Below are 20,561 nucleotides of genomic sequence, written 5' to 3' on the forward strand. Positions count from 1 at the left end.
CCTTAATAGAAGCAACTATAACAGTTATTTTAACTTCCAACTAACTTCTGTCACAGGGACAGGAGTTTCCCATTTTAACCAGCATGGAGACTAAATAGCCTAATAATTCAAAATTACCGTACATATTGGGATTATCAGTTTGTTTTTTTTGTTTTTTTTTTTTTTTGAGACGGAGTCTTTCTCTGCCCCCCAGGCTGCAGGCTGGAGTGCACTGGCACGATCTCGGCTCACTGCAAGCTCCACCTCCCAGGTTCACGCCATTCTCCTGCCTCAGTCTCCTGAGTAGCTGGGACTACAGGCACCCGCCACCATGCCTGGCTAATTTTTTTGTATTTTTAGTAGAGACGGGGTTTCACCATGTTAGCCAGGATGGTCTCGATCTCCTGACCTTGTGATCCGCCCGCCTTGGCCTCCCAAAGTGCTGGGATTGTGAGCCACCGCGCGCCCGGCCCTGGCCATATAGCAATTCTTAAAGTGGCCCTGGCCTGAAGTTTAAGCCTCGCCTTGCCCTACCCTGAATCAGAAACTTTAGGGTTGTGGCCTAGCAATTTGTTTTAACAAGCCCTTCCAGGTGATTCTGATTCATGTCTGGGTCAGAGAACACTGCCATAAGCATCTACTTTCTGCTAGAGGGGATATTACAGCAGAGGTCAAGGTAGATCAGTAGATGATCGTGGTGTGAGATAACCCTGCAGTTCAGGATGGGAAAATTTTTTGGGGGCGGTCCAGAGGCTTCAGCCTTCTCAGGTTACCATCCTTCCTAACCCTATTTCCTCTAGCCAGTAAGGCCATCTTTGTAAATGGAATAAACACTAGGAACTAGGGTCGCTGTGGCATGTTCTCTGTTTGAGGAATGTTTCATTTTCCCACAGTTGCATCTGGACTTGATATGAAAGTAACCATCAGAAAATCAACAGAGATCTTAACCTTGCCTACCACAGACACCTGCAAGAATATACTAAGAATCATCATAGTGGACCTTTACTGTCTCCTGAGCACCCATTCTTTGTTCTTTCAGAAACAGAACTGATTTGAGAATCCATCCCTTCTTCACTCAGTCCACGTAAAGGTTAGGATGGTAGAAAGGGTTATACCTCTTCCTCCAGAGTTGGAGCCTATGACACTGATGACACTGGCATGGCAAGCCAAAGCCCTATACCCACCAGCACACTTATTAGTTCCATACTGATCTACGCTGGTGTAATCAGAGTGAATCTCAGAACTTTGGACAGAGCTGTGAGCAGAGACTGACTTTCCTGCTGTCTGCAGGTAGCTGCAAGGCTGAACATTAGCATCTACTTTATTACCATCTTATTGTCATTCAAAGAAAGCAGGGCTGAATGCTGGAGAAAAACTGAGTACTAGCAACAGTTTTTGAGCCCTGAATATTGTCGTAACTGAAGCTAGAATTATCCCTGGACTTGTTTGCCACTAAAATTTCCTTGTTTTGCTTACCCTGGTTTCAGCTGGCACCTTGATCACTTGAAAGGAACATAACTGATATACCGTCCTTTGTCTTTCTTTCCTTCCTCTTCTCTGTCTTTGACGATTTTAAATTAGAAATCTACCTGCCTCTAATCTCTTTAATTTTCTCATTTATTTACTGCTGCCTATTTTCCAAAACACTGCTTCTTGAATATTCCTGGCTCAAAAATCATCTATGTCTTCATGACATATGAAACCCCTAGAATCCAGCCTTTCCCCAGCTTTTAATATCTCCTAATTGATTTCTCAATTCCAGTGAAATGATTTCATTTTTTTTTCCCAAACACATCACAAATATTCCTAACTCTTGTGAGGCAATTTTCTCTTATTCTTCTCAACTTATCTAAATCCTAACTTTTCAAAAGATCTAGTTCAAGTTCTGTCTTGTCATATTTTGAGTTCCTTTCTTTGGCATTGTATTATTATGTATCTTTCCATGTACACATGTGTGCATTATCTCTCTGACAAAACTAACTGGCTAGAGGATAGGAGTAAAGACTCAATTCTAATATCCTTGTTACCTAATAATACACAAACGTGAAACATGTTTGAATAAATCACTGTTAAATATTTTATGTCTTGAATGTCATTCTTTAGCAATCTCAAAATTGTAATTTGAATCTTACCTTCAAATCAAGATGAACTACATCACGAGTGTGTAAAAAGTGAACACCTTCTAAAATCTGTCGCATAAGTCTTTGAACATCTTTTTCTTTAAAGGCTTCTTCTCTGTCTGCAACACACTGGTCAAAGATTTCACCCCCAGCAGCACTAGAGAAGGGCAAAATTGAAGTAATATATAACTCATAAGAAATGGCAAACACTTACACCAAAACTATAGAGTAAATTAATTACAGTCTGGCAGCAACTGTATACCTTTTTTAAAAAATGCATTTTTATTTTGAAAAAATAGAGATGGGACCTCACTATGTTGCCCAGGCTGGTCTCAAACTCCTGTGCTCAAGCGATCCTCCCACCTTGGCCTCCAAAGGTTTTGGGATTACAGGTATAAGCCATCATACCCAGCCTGTATAACTGTCAGTATGGATTTAACACCCTGAATCAAAACACAGTATAGGCTGAGCCAACTCAGTCCCAAGTAGCTCGAGATGCACCACAATATAATGTACAGTTTACTAAGCCCTCTGCACATACAGGCCACAATTTGCTGGTAACAGAACTGTGTTCCTCAATTGAAATAAAGAACTGCATTTTGGCTGAAACAGTTTCTTAATTGCAGTTTATTGTCATCTGAGTTCCTCAGCCCATTACTATCAATTTACATAAATACAAGGATTTCTTTACCTAAATTTTAAGAGCAATTAGTCTCTTTACACTATAAAGTTACCCATTCTTGCTTTTTTTTTTTTTTTTTGAGACGGAGTCTTGCTCTGTCACCAGGCTGGAGTGCAGTGGTGCAATCTCAGCTCACTGCAACCTCTGCCTCCTGGGTTCAAGTGATTCTCCTGTCTCAGCCTCCCAAGTAACTGGGACTACAGGCGTGCGCCACCACCCCCGGCTAATTTTTTTGTATTTTAGTAGAGATGGGGTTTCACCAGGTTGGCCAGGATGGTCTCGATCTCCTTGACCTCGTGAGCCACCCACCTTGGGCTCTCAAAGTGCTGGGATTACAGGTGTGAGCCACCATGCCTGGCCGCATTCTTGCTTTAACAAATGGTTCCTTCTTGGTTTTCTCAACAATTTTAAGTAGTTTACATAAGCACAAAATATACTGCTAACTACAGTTTTGTGAAAATTTTCAAGTATGTATTTCAAATATAGACTACTATAATAAAATTGAGGCTGGGCACAGTGGCTCACACCTGTAATCCCAGCACCTTGGGAGGCTGGGGCAGGCAGATCACCTGAGATCAGGAATTCGAGACCAGCCTGACCAACATGGAGAAGCCCTGTCTCTACTAAAAATACAAAATTAGCCAGGCATGGTAGTGCATGCCTGTAATCCCAGCTACTCAGGAGGCTGAGGCAGGAGAATCACTTGAACCTGGGAGGCAGAAGTTGCAATGAACTGAGATCAGGCCATTGCACTCCAGCCTGGGCAACAAGAACAAAACTCCATCTCAAAAAAAAAAAAAAAGAAAATTGAAAAGCTAGATTGAGTGACCATTAAGATGACATTCATTCCTCTCAAAAAAAAAAAAAAAAAAAAAGAGACTACATTTCTCTTGGTACAACATATAATCACATAACCCTGCTTAACTGTGGATTTTACCCATTAACTAAACTAAATACCATATTAACTAATATCACTAAATGTGATCTCACTAAAGAACAACCTGAGATGTTAAAAGCATCTCTCAAGTATAGTAACAGAAAATATAATATTAACTATTTTACACAAAGTACTTTCCTTCACATGGAAGCTAGAGAAGCCCTATAATAGCTTTGCTTTTTCTATCTTTAAAGCAACACTACTTTTAACCAAAAAATTTTACTGGGAAATTAGTTAAAAAACTGTTTAAAAAAAAGTTTTGTAAAAAACTACTTTTACAAAAAACATTTAGAACTTTAAAATTTCAACTTTCTAGTGGTCGTTGGAAAGTTGTGAGATGATTATCTTTTGACCAACATTATTCAGAACCATATAACTGATGTTTAGAAGCTAAGAGTAACTGAGTTTCCCTAGCTGCCTGCACCTTGGCTGTATCATAGCTTCCCGCCTCAAACGAAACACACTGTTTTTTCTATCTAAACTAGCATTTCCATTTCTGTCCTGCTCTGAGGCCCAGTTTGGATCTTTACTTTCTCATTATTCAAATTCAACAAACCATCAAATATGTTAGGCCCTATGCTCTGTCCTAGAGATAGAAAGATAATTACAAGTAAGTATGTCTGGTCCTTCAAGCTCTAGTGGGGAAGAGAAAAATGAAAGATATTTAAATAACAAACACATATGCATTAATATATATGTGAAATTATATATTAAATGACTTGATAACTTAGCAATTGAGCAATTAATTAGAAAGGAAGTAGAAAAAAAAAATCTTGGAAAGATGACATTTATTCTGAGCCTTGAAGGATTACTAGAAGTCCACTAGATGAAATGGTAACAGCACATCCCAGATAGAGGGAGCACATGTGTGAGGGCACATTGTGTGAAAAATACATGGTACACTCATTAAAGGGCAAGTTTCTACTTCCTCATCCAACCAAATGGCATGGCACTTGCCCTCTGGCTATAAACAACTAGAAAATTAAAGCATATGAACCAACTATTTCAGGCATTAGAACAACAGGTGTAGGACCATGAGCTGTGAGAAGAGATAAGCTCTCCAATCTTCCTACTTGGTAACAATTTATGGACAGTGGTACAGGGTAGGGGAGGAACCCAAGCAGAAGCAGAATGCAGCAGCCATGCTAAGCTGAGAAGACAGACTGGGAGTTTGGCAAGGCTAAGACAGCTGGAATTGGCAGGTGAGTACCAGAGAGGAGGGAGCTGCAGAGATCTGCTCAATAGTACTTTGAAGTCTTAGACAAAATAACTCTGGAAAATTATAAGGCTGAGAAATTCCCAGTGTTCACAAAGAACAAGGTAAGACATTCAAATTTTGTCAAGCTAGAGTAGAAAAGCCACTCTAAACACTGGGGCAATGAACAGACTCCTTTGGGAGGGCCATCCTTTATATCAAGGCTAACCTAGTTCTGGGTCTGTCCTAACCAAACGGATCTGCAAGTAATTTAAATGACTGCCAAAACATACTTCACCATTCTTTAATGGGATAAAATCTACTCAACCCTGCAACATTCCAAATGTATGTCATTTTACCAAAAATTTCTAGATATCTGAAAATGCCACAAATTACAATTCACAGCCAATAGGAAAAATAATAAAAGCAGACCCAGAAATGACAGAGATGATGGAATTGGCAGATAAGGACCTCAAAACAGGCATTATAAAGATGCTCGAGGATTTAAAGTAAAATATGAACATAATCATATAAGAGATGGAGGTTACGAAAAGAACCAAAAGGAACTTTCATAGGTGAAAAATACAGTATCTCAAATGAAAAACCCATTGGATAGTCTTTATAGCAGATCAGACACTGCAGAAGAATCAGTGAATTTTAAGATGCAGCAAAATAAGCTGTCTATGGAAGCACAGAGAGAGAGAGAGAGAGGGAGGGAAAAAAGACTGAACAAAACAAACAGGACCCCAGGGATCTATGGGACAACATCAAGCTGTTTAATACACTGTAATTCAAGGAATAAGAGAAGAGAGGTAGGGGTAGGAAAATATTAGAAAACATAATGGCTGAAAAATTTCCAAATCTGATAAAAACTATAAACAAAAAAATTTAAGTAGCTCAATGAACTCCAAGCAGGGTAAATACAAATAAAACCAAGGCACCATACTCAAATTGCTAAAAACCAGTGAGAAAGGGAAAATCTTTAAAAAGGCACATTTATAGGTGAACCAAGGTGAGAATGATCACAGACTTCTTGTCGTAAATAGTGCATGGAAGAAGACAATGGAATGACAAAAAAAAAGCAGTGTGCCAAGAATGTAGGGTGAGGTAAAGGAGAATAGAATAGAAGTCAGGGAGAAGAGCACAGGATGAGGGGAAAACAACTCAAAAAATTCAGAGTACAATGATGGCCTAATATATACTGTGAAATGCCTCCTTCTCCAGGAAGCACTCCCTAACCTCCCAGGCAGAGTAAAGGAGCACAGTATATGGATAAAAGCAGAAGCTTTGGAATCTCACACTCCTGGACTAAATTCTGGCTCTGCTATTTGTAATATAGCACAACCTAAGGTTGATTTTTTTCTTATATATAAAGTTGTGTTCTAAAATTTATAAACAGTGTAAATAAAGCATATAAGTAATATATATAAAGCTGGAAGACTTAGCATAGTGCCTGGCACATAGTGAATGCTTGATACATTTTGACTATTATACTCTAGTTCACACAACAACTAGTAAGAACTCCTAGTGAATCATCAACATTGCTGCAATCATTTATAGGCTGAATATCCCTTCTCTTAAATGTTTGGGACCAGAAGCATTTGGGATTTCACATTTTGAAATATTAGCATATACATAATGAGCGATATTGGGGGAAGGGACCCAAGTCTAAACACAAAATACATTTTAATTTTATATGCAACTTACATACATAGCCTGAAGGTAATTTTATACAATATTTTAAATAATTTTGTGCATGAAACAAAGTTTGTGTACACTGAACCATCAGAAAGTGAAGGTGTCACTCTCAGCCACCACGTGGAATCACAGCAAGTTTACACTTACACACACCTGCTGCATTAGCACAGCCCCCAGCATAGTTATTCTATCCTTAGCATCCTTAATTCCTATAAAGGTGATCTCATCAGCTGTGGTCAGCGTCTTTCTGGGATAATATATAAGGTCAGATGTGGAATTTTCTACTGTGGCATCATATTAGTGCTCAAAGTTTCAAACTTTGGGACATTTCATTTCCGGGTTAAGAATGTTCAACCTCCATATCTATTTCCTTTGCTAGACTTTTAGCACCTGGAGATAAGGGGCTATGTTTTTTCACTTTTTATATTATCAGTACCTATTAGTATATAGTGCACATGGCAGGTGCTTCAGGAATGATTAATTGATGCAGTGATCATAACTTGCCTGTTTCCATAACAACAATCTATTGATGTGGCTGAGAATTTTGATATCTCAGTATCCAGAGTATATCTCTAAGACTTCCTCTTCAAACTAAATGTAGAACATAAAAATTTTTGGCCAATTCATACTGATTTTTGTTCTAAAAAAACCCTGATCATCAAAGAAACAGAAGCCACCAAACGTTTCTAAGCAAAGGAATAATATCACCAAATCTATATTTTTATTACTTATCTAACAGTAGCAGGAGGGATTTCCCAGGATTGAAACCAGGGTGACCAGCTGAGAAGCTACTGGAGAGGTTTAAGTGGAAGACTTGGTAATTCATTATACTGTATATGAGTGTTAAAGAGGATAAAGGAATTAAGGATAACTTCAAGGTTTCTAGCTTGAGCAATGAAACAGATGGGGATACTAAACAAAAGAAAAACAGGCCTTAATAGGGCAATGCAGGAGTACTGATACTGACTGCTATGGACTGCATTGATACTGATATATTGACCAATAATGATCTGCAGTTGGACACAGGCATACGCAACAGGCAGCTGGAGCTTGAGAAAGAGGCTGAGGTTGGAAACAAAGATTCGGAAATAATCCGCATGTAAATGATAGCTGAAGCCACAAAAATAGATGGTTATCCAGGGTAAATGTATAAAATATAAACGTATGACATCAGTAACGCCGATGGAACTGTGGGGGACACTTACATTTATATAGTAGAAAATGATAAAAGGCTCTGAGAGGAGGAGGAGATTTAAAAAAAAAATAGGGCTGTGAAAGCCAAGGAAGAACATGATTTCCAGAAAGAAGGGATAATATCAAGTGTTTAAAGAGAGCAAGAACTGGAATGAATACTAAAATGAGGAGACTAATTTTGGCACACAGGACTGGTGACCTCATCAAAGTATTAGAAGAGCAGATGGCATTAGATTAAAAAGTGAATGGGGTATTGGCCCATGAACAGATGAGTGGATCAATGAAGTAGAAGAAAACTGGAAGATGAGGAATGCTATAAATCCAGACTATTTTTTCAAGAAGTATAGCAGTAAGGAAAAGAGAAACGCAAGACATAAGAGTCAAAGCTGATGAAGGAATTTTAGCATAGAAGAGACTGAAATATTAGAAGACAAAGGGAAAAGAACCACCATGGGAGGAGGGACTGAAACTCTAGAAGAGGTTACAAAACTTAACGAAAAAAACAAAACACAGGTCCTAGAACAGAAAGGATGAGAATTAAAGAACTTAAATAAGGGTTTCAGTCTTGGAAATAATTAGCTGAATCTCTTCCATCGAACAGCAAGGAAGGGCATGAGAGCAACAAGGACAGATATTAGAGGAAGAGGGGAGGGATGCTTGGGGAGTGTGTGTCTGATGGCCTTGATTTCTCCATATGGGGGAGAAAAGGCTAGGTATCTCATGAAAGGTAGGAAGTAGGTGACACAGTAAAGATACTGATTAGCTCAGGGGGTAGGAGTGTTAAAAGGACATAAGAGATTAGGTACAGACTTGCCAAGCTATACCATGAGCTTAGCTGAGGATGGAACTCTTACACTTGTACTAAGTAGATGAAAAATGATCCAAGTCCTTCCAAGAATGTGTGGCAGCACAGGAGGAGGGACACACAGCATGCATTCTGGGTTTCAAACGGGCAAATGAGTTGCAGAGGATGACCAAGAGGAAGAGGGAAATAATGTGAGGTGCTGGTAAGAGAGGAGTTGAATTAACTACTAAAGAGGAGAAGGGAAGAAAAGGGAAGAAAAAAGTCAGGAGTCGGGTGAAGACTGGAAGAACTGAAATGGGTCCCAGGATGAAACGCTGAAGAGCAGGTTTTGCAAGAATGAGGAGATTTTGGAGAGAGAAATTTCAGGTGGTCTTTTCTGCATCAATTTCCAATTCTACCTTAACCCCATCTGTAATAAACAGAAAAAAAACAAATCCTTGGTAAGCAGCGGGCTTCCATATGAGATTCCTAAACTTATTTTTTAAAAAAACTTTTAACCATTCTGCCATTTTTGGATATTTCTACTATCATAAATTAGAAATGCATTGTGACAAATACTTTTGTGCTTCTCATGTTCGTATTATTTCTTTAGAAGGGATTCCTACAAGTGAAATTATTGAATTAAAATATACGAACACCATGTTTTTGAATTACACTCTCAAGAGTAACATGCTTAATATTTTAGCCATCTAGACTTCACCCGCTATAAACTTTTAAATAAAAACAATGTAATGCCATACACATTATTTTGTAACATGCTTTTTTAAACTTAATATTTTAAACCTTTGACAATATATTTATATATTTATAGTTACCTTAGCTTTTTAATGACTGCCCAGTAATCCACTTTGTGACATCACTTATTTAACCAATCTTTTTTCTAACAAACATTTAGATTATTTCTACCTTTTTGCTACATAGAGAATGCCATAAGGAACATTTTGGTAACATATCTTTGCAAAACTGCCTAATATTTCCTTGTGAAAAAATTAATAAAAGTCAAATTAGGCCATGCATGGTGGCTCACGCTTATAAGCCCACCATTTTGGGAGGCTGAGGCAGGAGGATTGCTTGAGGCCAGGAGTTTGAGACAAGCCTGGTCAACATAGTGAGACCCCATTATGTACCATTAAAAAATTTTTCTAAAAGTAAAAGTGCTGGGTTAAAATATATTTTTTAAGGCTTTTGATACATACTTCAGGCTGTCCTCCAGAAAAGTTATACTAAAATGGCTCAATCAATGAATATCACTTTTGTTTATAATCACTGCCAGTTTGATAGGTGGAAATTCACAACTTATTTTAAAATTTACATTATAAAAATAAAAATATTTTCATCTGTATATAGGCAATTTACATTCATATATGTCTGTGAAAATTTCTCTTCATATCATTTGTTCATTTTTTTTAAACCAGAGCTGATCACAATCCTGAAAGACACAATCACAGATGCCATGATCCAGAATGTCAAAATCCCAAAAGATCAAAATCCTGAAAGATAAAAAAATCCTTAAAGTCTAAAATCCCCAAATCACAATCTTGAACAATTAAAATCTCGACTGTTGAAATCCTGAAAATTGAATTCTAGGGAGGGGATTTCCACTGTGTTTTCAGTTGTATGCAGGCTAGGTGCATCATGGTAGGTGCATCATGTTAGGTGGAACTATTATCTTGTTACTGTCTTTATTTGGAAATTAAGTACAGTTTAAAGGAGATGCATTATGGGTGCCAAACTGACAAGGGGTGGATTTATGGTCTTAATTTCAGTCGTTGACTTGACTGGATTAAAGAATACCTAGAAATTTCGGAAAGTATTATTTTGGGCGTGTCCGTGAGGGTGTTTCCAGAGATTAGTGTGGGAGTCCAAGTGGACTAGGTAGGAAAGAGATGCCTTCAATGTTGGCAGGCACCATCTAATTAGAAGAAACATAGAAGGCAAGTTGGTCTCTCTCTCAGAGCTGGGACCAATTTTTCTCTTGCTGCCGTGGACATCAGAACTCCAGCCTTTAAATGCCAGGACTTACACCTGACCACCCCTGCTCCCTACACTCCCACTCCCTAGGGTTCTGAGGCTTTTGGCCTGGATTGAAAGTTAATGATTGGTTTCCCTGGTTCTGAGGCCTTTCCACGTGGACTGAGACATGTTACCAGCATCCCAGGGTGCCCAGCTTGCAGGCCTATTGTGTAACTTCTCAGTCACCATAAGCACATAAGCCAGTTTCCTAATAAGTCCTTTCTCATATTTATACACATATCCTATTGGTTCTGTCTCTCTGGAGAAGCCTAATAAAGATTTGGTACTGGGGAAGCCCAATATCATTCCTTCTCACTGTATTCCTTACAATACAATGGAAGAGATCTATGAAATTGTTCCTTCAAAAAAGGATGTGATCAAGTTAAGCATACAAGGCTGCCTAATGGTTTAAAAGCTAATTATTATTGGTGCTTTGAAAGCAGAAAATAATTGAATTGCAATGGCTGAGCAATAACCAGGCTTTCAGGTGGACAACATATACTTACAAAATTTGTAGATCACAACCACTGTCCAAATACAAGCGCAGCAGGTGTTTCAAAGGTTATAGAAGTGAAAATGCGGGTGAAAAATGTAAGAAATCTTTCCTGCCAAATTATTCAATCATGTACAACTTCTGCCCCTTCACATATAGCACCAATTCACTATGCTATGCATTTCATCTTCGCATTATTTTCAATAACGGAAGTATGAATTGGGTGAAAATTTGAGGAGAGTTCTAATTCATTTTATGAATATTTTGCAAATTTGACTCCATCAAAATATATTATCACAATGTTGATTTTGTGTACGTAAAAACATTGAGGCCAGGCCTGGTGGCTGATGCCTGTAATCCCAGCACTTTGGGAGGCCAAGGCGGGTGGATCACTTGAGGTGAAGAGTTCGAGACCAGCCTGGCTAATATGGTGACACCCTGTCTCTACTAAAATTACAAAAAAATTAGCCAGGCGTGGTGGTGTGCACCTGTAATCCCAGCTACTGAGGAGGCTGACACAGGAGAATTACTTGAACTTGGAGGCAGAGGTTGCAGTGAGCCAAGATCATGCCACTGCACTCCAGCCTGGGTCACAGAGGGAGACTCCGTCTCAAAAAAAAAAAAATAAAACAAAAAAAAAAGAACAACAAAAACATTTAAACTTTCTTAATAAATGAAGAGATGTCCTTTTTGTACATCTGCATTTGTGAAAAAAAATTTCTTGAGATCTTGGCTCTTTGGGCAACTGCATATGTGGTGATGACCCATTGAGGTTTTCGATCAATTTTGTCAAAAGACTTAGGTTTTTTGTCGTGGTATTTCGGATGACCACAGTTATCAATCTAGGTGTACAGAATTATCAACTATGGGGATATATGTTTATATATTTCACTTTTTGACCTATTTCTTTTTTTTTTTTTTGAGATGGAGTCTTGCTCTGTCACCCAGGCTGGAGTGCAGTGGCGCGATCTCTGCTCACTACAAGCTCCACCTCCCAGGTTCACGCCATTCTCCTGCCTCAGCCTCCTGAGTAGCTGGGACTATAGGCGCCTGCTACCATGCCCAGCTAATTTTTTGTATATTTAGTAGAGACGAGGTTTCACCGTATTAGCCAGGATGGTCTCGATCTCCTGACCTCGTGATCCACCTGCCTTGGCCTCCCAAAGTGCTGGGATTACAGGTGTGAGCCACCACGCCTGGCTGACCTTTTTTTTTTATAAATATGGTTTATCTGCTCCTAACTGTTACATTTGAGTGACTATTAGTATATCTGAGTATTATGTTTGTAAAAACATGTATGTTATTACTCTCTGTTTTAGCATGTAAATAAAGTGGCCTATGAAATGTCATGTACTAAAATTTTATTTTTAATTGACATAATAATTGGACAATTTACGGTATACATAGTTATTTTTATGTTTCCTAAATAAATCCCCTTTTAAAATGTAAATACATTTTTTTTTGTTTTTTTGAGACAGGGTCTTACTCTGTCACCCAGGCTGGAGTGCAGTGGTGCTATCTCGGCTCACTATAGCCTTGACCTCAGGTGATCCTACCACCTCAGCCTCCCAAGTAGCTGGGATTACAGGCATGCACCACCACACCCAGCTAATTTTTGTATTTTTTGTAGAGACAGGGTTTCGCTATGTTGCCCAGGGTGGTCTCCAACTCCTGGGCTCAAAAAATCTTCCACTTCGGCTGCCCAAAGTGCTGGGATTTGGCTGGGCTCACGCCTGTAATCCCAGCACTTTGGGAGGCCGAGGCAGGTGGATCACAAGGTCAGGAGATCGAGACCATCCTGGCTAACACAGTGAAACCCCGTCTCTACTAAAAAGTACAAAAAATTAGCCAGGCATGAAGGTGGACACCTGTAATCCCAGCTACTTGGGGGGCTGAGGCAGGAGAATCGCTTGAACCCATGAGTTGCAGTAAGCTGAGATCGTGCCATTGCACTCCAGTCTGGGCAACAAGAGTGAAACTCCATCTCAAAAAAAAAAAAAAAAAAACAACAAAGTGCTGGATTACAGGCATGAGCCACCGCACCTGGCCAAATAAATGTCTTTTAGAGAATTTTTTAGGATTATTTTTTCCATAATTATATTTTCAGGATTTTGATCTTTTGGGATTGTGATTTTTGAGATTTTAGACCTTAGGGTTTTTGATTTTTTGGAATTTCAACATTTAGGATTGCATCTTTTGGGATTATGGTCCAAACCCTTTTTAAACTGGGAGGCTCATGTGTTTGTGTGTATTTTCAAGATCTGGTTATATATTCAAGCAACTTTAACCGCTTTGGCTAGATGAATATTAGAGGTATTTTTCTGAGTTTGTCTTTTCATTTTGTTTGGATTTATTGATGTATTAAGTCTTTTTTGTTTTTTAAAATTAATTATTTTTTAAAAGAGACAGGGTCTTGTTATGTTGCTCAGGCTGGTCTCAAACTCCTGGACTCAAGTAATCCTTCCTGCCTTGGCCTCCCAAAGTTCTGGGATTACAGGCATGAGTATAAGGCTTTTATTTTGAGATGGAGTCTCGCTTTGTCACCCAGGTTAGAGTGCAGTGGCGCAATCTCAGCTCACTGCAACCTCCACCTCCCTGGTTCCAGCAATTCCCCTGCCTCAGCCTCCTGAGTAGCTGGGATTACAGGCACATGCCACCATGCCAGGCTAATTTTTTGTATTTGTAGTAGAGACTGGGTTTCACCACATTGGCCAGACTGGTCTTGAACTCTTGACCTCAGGTGATCCTCCCACCTCGGCCTCCCAAAGTGCCGGGATTACAGGTGTGAGTCACCACGCCTGGCCTGAAACCAGGATTTCTTAAGGAGAAAGAACAGTCCTTCGTTTTTCAAAGCTGTTTTTTGTGCTGTATCTACCTACTTAAATTGAAAACATAGTAAGAATCAAGACTACTGTTTCTAAAAGAAAGGAGATTAACTCAGACTATAAGAACATGTAAGGATTATAAAATGCCTTTTATTTTAGTATTAGTTTGGTATTACTTTGTTAAGAATGCCTCTAATAAAATCATCAGATAACCTTTTATCCTATTATGAGAAGAATTTCATTAAAGAATGGAAATAAAAAAGCTAATATACATGCATCCTTGCAAATTTGGAACATGTTAAATTAGTAAGAGGAACACTTGAAGATGATCTAGAAAATTCTGAGATTTCCAGAGAACCAGGCCTGGCAACATTATCACAGATCAGTGGCATCTCATAAAGGAAGTGTAGACTACCAAACAAACTTAATCTAAGAAAGACAATACTTACTATTCCAGAACTAAGATCATTTCTGATGTAGTCTCATAAACTTCATGTAAATTAATGACCCAAGGATTGTCCTGTGCTAGTTCAAGTACAGCAATCTCATGAATTATTTCCACCCGACAGTCTTGGCCTTTTCTTCTTTTTCTCATGAATTTTGCAGCAAATTCTTTCCCAGAATCTTTCTTTATACATTTTCTCACCACTGCAAATTTCCCCCTAAAATTAAACAAAAACATTCACTGTTAAAGTTGACAACTTTCCAGAGATGGCAGATTTCAATGAAATTTCCAAATACCCATTGGTAGATATTCAAATTTAGCTCATATACAATCACAGAAGTAGAAATATCACTTAGAAATTTATATAGGCTACATCTATAGATTTATAATTTATCAAATAAAACAAAATGTATAAACCTGCACAATTCATTTTCTAAAGAATAACAAATATTAAAGTCCATTTTTTTGCAGTTACACATAACTTAATTTTTTGCACATTTATACATAAAATGATTTAAGTCTTTAAAAAAGCCAGTTGAGGCCAGGCATAGTGGGTCACCTTTGTAATCTCAGCATTTTGGGAGGCTGAGGCAGGTGGCTCACTTGAGGTCAGGAGTTCTGGACCAACCTGGCCAACATGGCGAAACCCGGTCTCTACTAAAAATACAAAAATTAGCCAGATATGGTAGTGCTACACCTGTAATCCCAGCTACTCAGGAGGCTGAGGCATGGGAATCGCTTGAACCTGGGAGGTGGAGGTTGCAGCGAGCTGAGATCATGCCACTGCACTCCAGCCTGGATGACAGAGTAAGACTGTCTCCAGGGGAAAAAAAAAAAAAAAAATGCTATTTAATAGAAATTGGTCACCAGAATCCCTAATATGATGAATTTCACTGTACTAATTGACTCTAAAGAGCACTATCACTTTCTAAAGGTAAGGATCTCACTCATATATCATTTTAACTGGAGCATCAGCTAGAAATGTTGTATTTTCTCATAAAGACAGATACAACAAAGTGTTATCTCGATACATTACTATTTGTCATCACACTAATAAGCGGGTAAACCGGGGACTCAGTATAGCATACTGATTAAAGGTATGAGCTCTGGAATTAAACCTATGTGGGCTTGAACCCTGTAAGTGGCACTTGACAGTAACCTTAGGCGGTTTATTTAACTTCTTTTAGTTTCATTTTTCTTTTCTTTTCTTTCTTTCTTTTTTTTTTTTTTTTTTAAGAGACTGGGTCTCTCTATGTTGCTCAGGCTAGTATTGAACTCCTGGCCTCAAGTGATCCTGCTAGGATTAAAGGCATGAGCCTCCATGCCCTAAGTCTCATTTTTCTAATCTGTATAATAGGGACACAAATGGCACCTACTTCACAGGGTTGTAAGAATTAAAGAATAATATATTTCAATTGCTTAGCATGGTACTTGCCACATAGTAAGTGCTCAATCAATATTACTAATCACACAAACATCATTAACCTGTGATAGCCACCACTCGTAAATATCCACTGAATCCTTAGGTTGAAAGGCAACTTAGAAATCATATAGTATTTTACCTAACGCCAAATGCCAATGTCTTATTTCAAACTGTGAGGTAATCTTTTCCACTACTGGGTACATATTATCTTAATAAGGTCTTCATTACAAGCCTAAACCTGACTTCAGTTGAAGGGTTACAGTCAGCGTCCTCTGCTGAGCAGTACAGACCAGACCTCACTCTTTTCCACAGGGCAGTCTATCAGATAGTGAACACAGCAAACACCATCTGTTAGTTGCCACTCCCTCTTCCCTTTCCCAATTTGCAATCAATCCTCATCCCCATAGGGTTTTTTTTTTTTTTTCCTTTAAGAGATAGGGTCTCACTCTGTTGCCCAGGGTGGAGTGCAGTGGCACCATCATAGCTCACTGCAGCCTCGGACTTCCGGCCTAAGCCTCCTGTATAGCTGGGATTACAGGCGCGTGCCACCATGCCAACCTCCCCATAAGGTTGACTCCCTATTATGGCTCAGCAGGTATACTAATCCAGGTATAATCGATCAAAGCATTACATCATTATTATTTTTGTTGCTCTTGGAACAATACAACCTAAGATTGATGGTTAAAAAACTTGACATGTTTTTCATATTTCAAATTGGGCTGATAAACTACCTAGATTTTTTCCCACCTTGAATTTTTGTCAAGTCAGTATCTTCATACTGTATTTTAAAAATGATTGCTAAAAAATTTGGAATAATCAACAGCATAAACAGACAACCTACAGAATGGGAAAAAATATTTGCAAACTATGCCTCCAACAAAGGGTTGATAACCAGAATCTACAAGGAACTCAAAAAACTAAAAAAAAAAAAAAAAACAACCATTTTTTTATATGAACAGACGTTTTTTCAAAACAGCAGCAAACACATGAAAAAATGTTCAACATCACTAATCATCAGAAAAATGCAAATTAAAATCACAATGAGGTACTGCTTTACATCAGTTTGAATGGCTATTAGTAAAAAGTCAAAAAATAACAAATGTTGGCAAACATACAAAGAAAAGGGAACGCTTATACACTGTTGGTGAAATGTAAATTAGTTCAGCTACTATGGAAAGTAGTTTGGAGATTTCTCAAAGAACTACCATTTGACTTGGCTATCCCATTACAGGGTATCTGCCCAAAGGAAAAGAAATTATTATATGAAAAAGACACCTGCACTCATATGTTTATCACAGCCCTATTCACAATAGCAAAGATACCAACCTAAGTGTCCATCAATGGATGACTGGACTAAAAATATGGTGTGTATATGTATCATGGACTACTACACAGCCATAAAAATAATGTCTTCTGCGGTAACATGGATGGAACTGGATGTCATTATCCTAAGTGAGATGACTCAAGCAGGAAGTAAAAAACTGCCTGTTTTCACTTTAAAGTGGGAACTAAATGGATACACAGGCATACAGAGTGGAAAAACAGACCAAACGGTGAGAGAGTGGCAAGGGGGTGAGGAATGAAATACTACCTATTGGGTACAATGTACACTATTTAGGTGATGAGCACACTAGAAGCTCAGACTTCACCATGACCCAATATATCCATGTGACACAGATGCCCTTGTACCCCTAAATCTATTTTTTTAAAAAGCTTTCTAAAAAATTAAGTGCAAGGCTTTAATTGCCCTTTTAAATTTTTTTTTGTTGTTGTTTTTGAGACAGTCTCGTTCTGTCGCCCAGGCTGGAGTACAGTGGCACGATCTCGGCTCACTGCAACCTCTGCCTCCTGGGTTCAAGCAATTCTCATGCCACAGCCTCCCGAATAGCTGGAATTATGAGCACATGCCACCATGCCCAGCTAATTTTTTGATTTTTTTTTTTTTTTTTTTTTTTTTTAAGTACAGACGGGGTTTCGTCATGTTTGCCAGGCTGGTCTCGAACTCCTGGCCTCAAGTGATCCACCCACTTCGGCCTCCCAAAATGCTGGGATTATAGGCGTGAGCCACCATGCCTTGCCTGCCCTGTTAAATTCTAACTTCTAGGCTTTGATCTAGCATTCTAGACTACTGACATAATTTTGAGTAATTCTTCCTTCCCAGCTATTGTTAACTGCAAATATAATTTTCATGTCCTCCATGTTTTTATCATTAGTAATATAAATGTGGAATGACAAATCCTTAGGCATAGCCCTATGGCTGTTCAATTTGGTAACAACCTACCTAGCAGCACCCTTATTCAGATCAAAGTTCTTCTGTTCACAGAAATATGAAAGACTTCTACAGATATGGGAGAGAGTAACTATAAATGAATTCCTCAAAGAGTAATACCTTTCATTTTATCCCACAAAATCATTAGGCTAACATCTCCATCAAGTTTTAAAAGGTTCTCAATGATCTCTGAATTCTTTTAAGACAGAAAACAATTATTATTAATTTGATATTTTCATACCTACATGTCTGAAGTTTCAAGAGAAGAGAAAGTTTAATTTGTAAAAAATTCATCTGAAATGAAGCCTCAACATATAATTGGCAGCAAACATGTTCCTGGTAAATTAGAAATGACTCAGTAGAACAGCCCTCAAACACATATCACACACACAAATGTTTACTGTTGCCACACCTGACATTCAAAGCAATAAAGTACTGTGCAGTAAGTAAAAAACTACTTATTACATAGCCTGAAAGTCTATTTTTAAAGACCGAATGGGAAGACAGCTAATTCAGCAAACAGAATTGGAACTCAAAATTATGTCAGTAGTCTAGAATGAAAAATCAAAATCCAGGAGTTAGAATTTAACAGGGCAAATTAAACTCAGACTCACACACATTGCTAACCTGTGAACTCTGAGAGCCCTGTTACAGAACAGCCATTGCTAAATTCTGGGGCGTCTTCCCCATACTTATCTGCTGCTCACGCTCCTCACCCATTCCTTTAGGTGCTAGAATGCAGTTCCCACGGCTCTCCTTTCATACCAATGACTACTCTGACACCACCTTTGTTTTTCTGGAAACATTCCTCACAGTTCTAGATTTATTCTTTTCTTTCCATCATATCCTGTACTATACTGGGGTCAGCAAACTTGTCTATAACGGGCAAGCAAGATGGTAAATATTTTTGGCTTTGTGGACCAGAGGGTCTCTGCAGCAATGACTCAAGTCCACTGTTGTAGAACAAATGCAGCCATACAAAAAAGGTAAATGAATGGGTATGTTTGGCTTCCGATGAACCTTTTACACTGAAATTTAATTTCATAAGATTTTCATGTTATTAAATATTACTCTTATTCTAATTTTTTTTAACTATTAAAAATGTAAAACATAAAAAATGTAAAAATGGCTTGCAAGGCTTTCAAAAATAGGTGGCTGGCTGTAGTTTGCTGACCCCTGCTCTATCCTATGCTGAATAAAACTCTTCCATCGTTCTAATACCACATACCAACTGAAACTGACATTGTGACAGCAGGTCGCAATGATTTGAGGAAGCATGCATGCCTTCATCTCTAAATGACTGGTGCAGTGGGAGGGGGACCCTTCAAACCACTCAAGGAGGAGTCAGAGGAGATAATAATGGATTTCTTGGGGCTGTTCTATACAGCCACATTGTATAAGGAAAACAGGAGATTCAGCATTCAGGCTGCAAAGTCCCAGTGTATATGCTCAGAATTACATTGACAGAATTCCCTAACTTCCATACCTCAAAAGGGCTCCAACATGCATATTTTACCATGACTTTATGGTAAAAATTATGACTGTACCTCAACCTTTAACTTTAGGTTATTGAGTCCTCTACAAAACATTTAAAAAATGATGTTTCCCTGACATTAGGGGCCATGGTTATATACAGTTCTCTTGGGGCTGATGAGGTCCAAAGGGCATCTACTTTTTTTGTTGACTCAAAAGCCAAACTTCTTCCTGGAATACACAGTTGCCATAATTTTCAGGTTTATTTTTTCATTTCAAAAACATCTATATTTCGCTACTAGGTACAAAACTGAGAACTTAGGTTTTCATTAAATATTTTGGGATGAATATCAGAAATGAATAAATTTCAGAACTACTCACTGAAAACATATTCCAGAGAGGTGGGAAAGGTAAGATACATAAACAATTATAACAAGAGGAGGTGACATTTGATTGAGACCCACCAGTCCGAGCTCCCTAAGTCCTTTGCATTATCAGTGCCTAAAAACAGTGCTTAGGGAGACAGGGTGAGTATCTTTGGGTAGGTATGTTTGCTAAGGAGTTTGGGCTTCATCAGGCTTAAAATTGGAACCTATTAGAATACTGAAAATAATTGTTTAAAAAAGATAATTCTGGTTGGGCACGGTGGCTCATGCCTGTAATACCAGCACTTTCGGAGGCTGAGGTAGGTGGATTGCTTGAGGCCAGGAGTTCGAGACCAGCCTGGGCAACATGGCGAAACCTTGTCACTACAAAAAATACAAAAATTAGACGGGCGTGGTTGTCGGCACCTGTGGTCCTGGCACTTGAGATGCTGGGATGGGAGGATCAGTTGAGCCTGGGACATCTGGGCTGCTGAGATCATGCCACTGTACTCTAGCCTAGGCAACAGAATGAGACCCTGTATCAAACAAAACAAAACAAAACAAAACAAAACAGGTAATTCTAATAGTGTTGTGAAGAGTGGATTGCCAGTGATAACTAGAAACAGAGGCCAATAAAATAATTCA

The 20,561-nt window shown here is 38.6% G+C and overlaps 1 protein-coding gene across 2 annotated transcripts in view; it reads right to left on the reverse strand.

The window, feature by feature from the left end:
- STK17A (serine/threonine kinase 17a) overlaps positions 1-20,561 on the reverse strand; it is a 39,927-nt gene that overhangs the window by 12,701 nt on the left and 6,665 nt on the right. The window contains exons 2-4 of one of the 2 annotated variants that reach the window (XM_058445415.1): positions 20,343-20,452; positions 14,391-14,603; positions 2,112-2,256 (exon numbers count right to left, since the gene is read on the reverse strand). In XM_058445415.1, coding sequence (XP_058301398.1) covers positions 2,112-2,256; positions 14,391-14,603; positions 20,343-20,416 — 432 coding nt within the window. In that variant the 5' untranslated portion in view covers positions 20,417-20,452. The remainder of the gene's footprint in view (positions 1-2,111; positions 2,257-14,390; positions 14,604-20,342; positions 20,453-20,561) is intronic. The other variant, XM_032758250.2, reaches the window with a different exon arrangement.

This window comes from Hylobates moloch, unplaced genomic scaffold (assembly GCF_009828535.3).
Source record: "Hylobates moloch isolate HMO894 unplaced genomic scaffold, HMol_V3 SCAFFOLD_1, whole genome shotgun sequence".
In the NCBI taxonomy this organism is placed as follows: Eukaryota; Metazoa; Chordata; class Mammalia; order Primates; family Hylobatidae; genus Hylobates; species Hylobates moloch.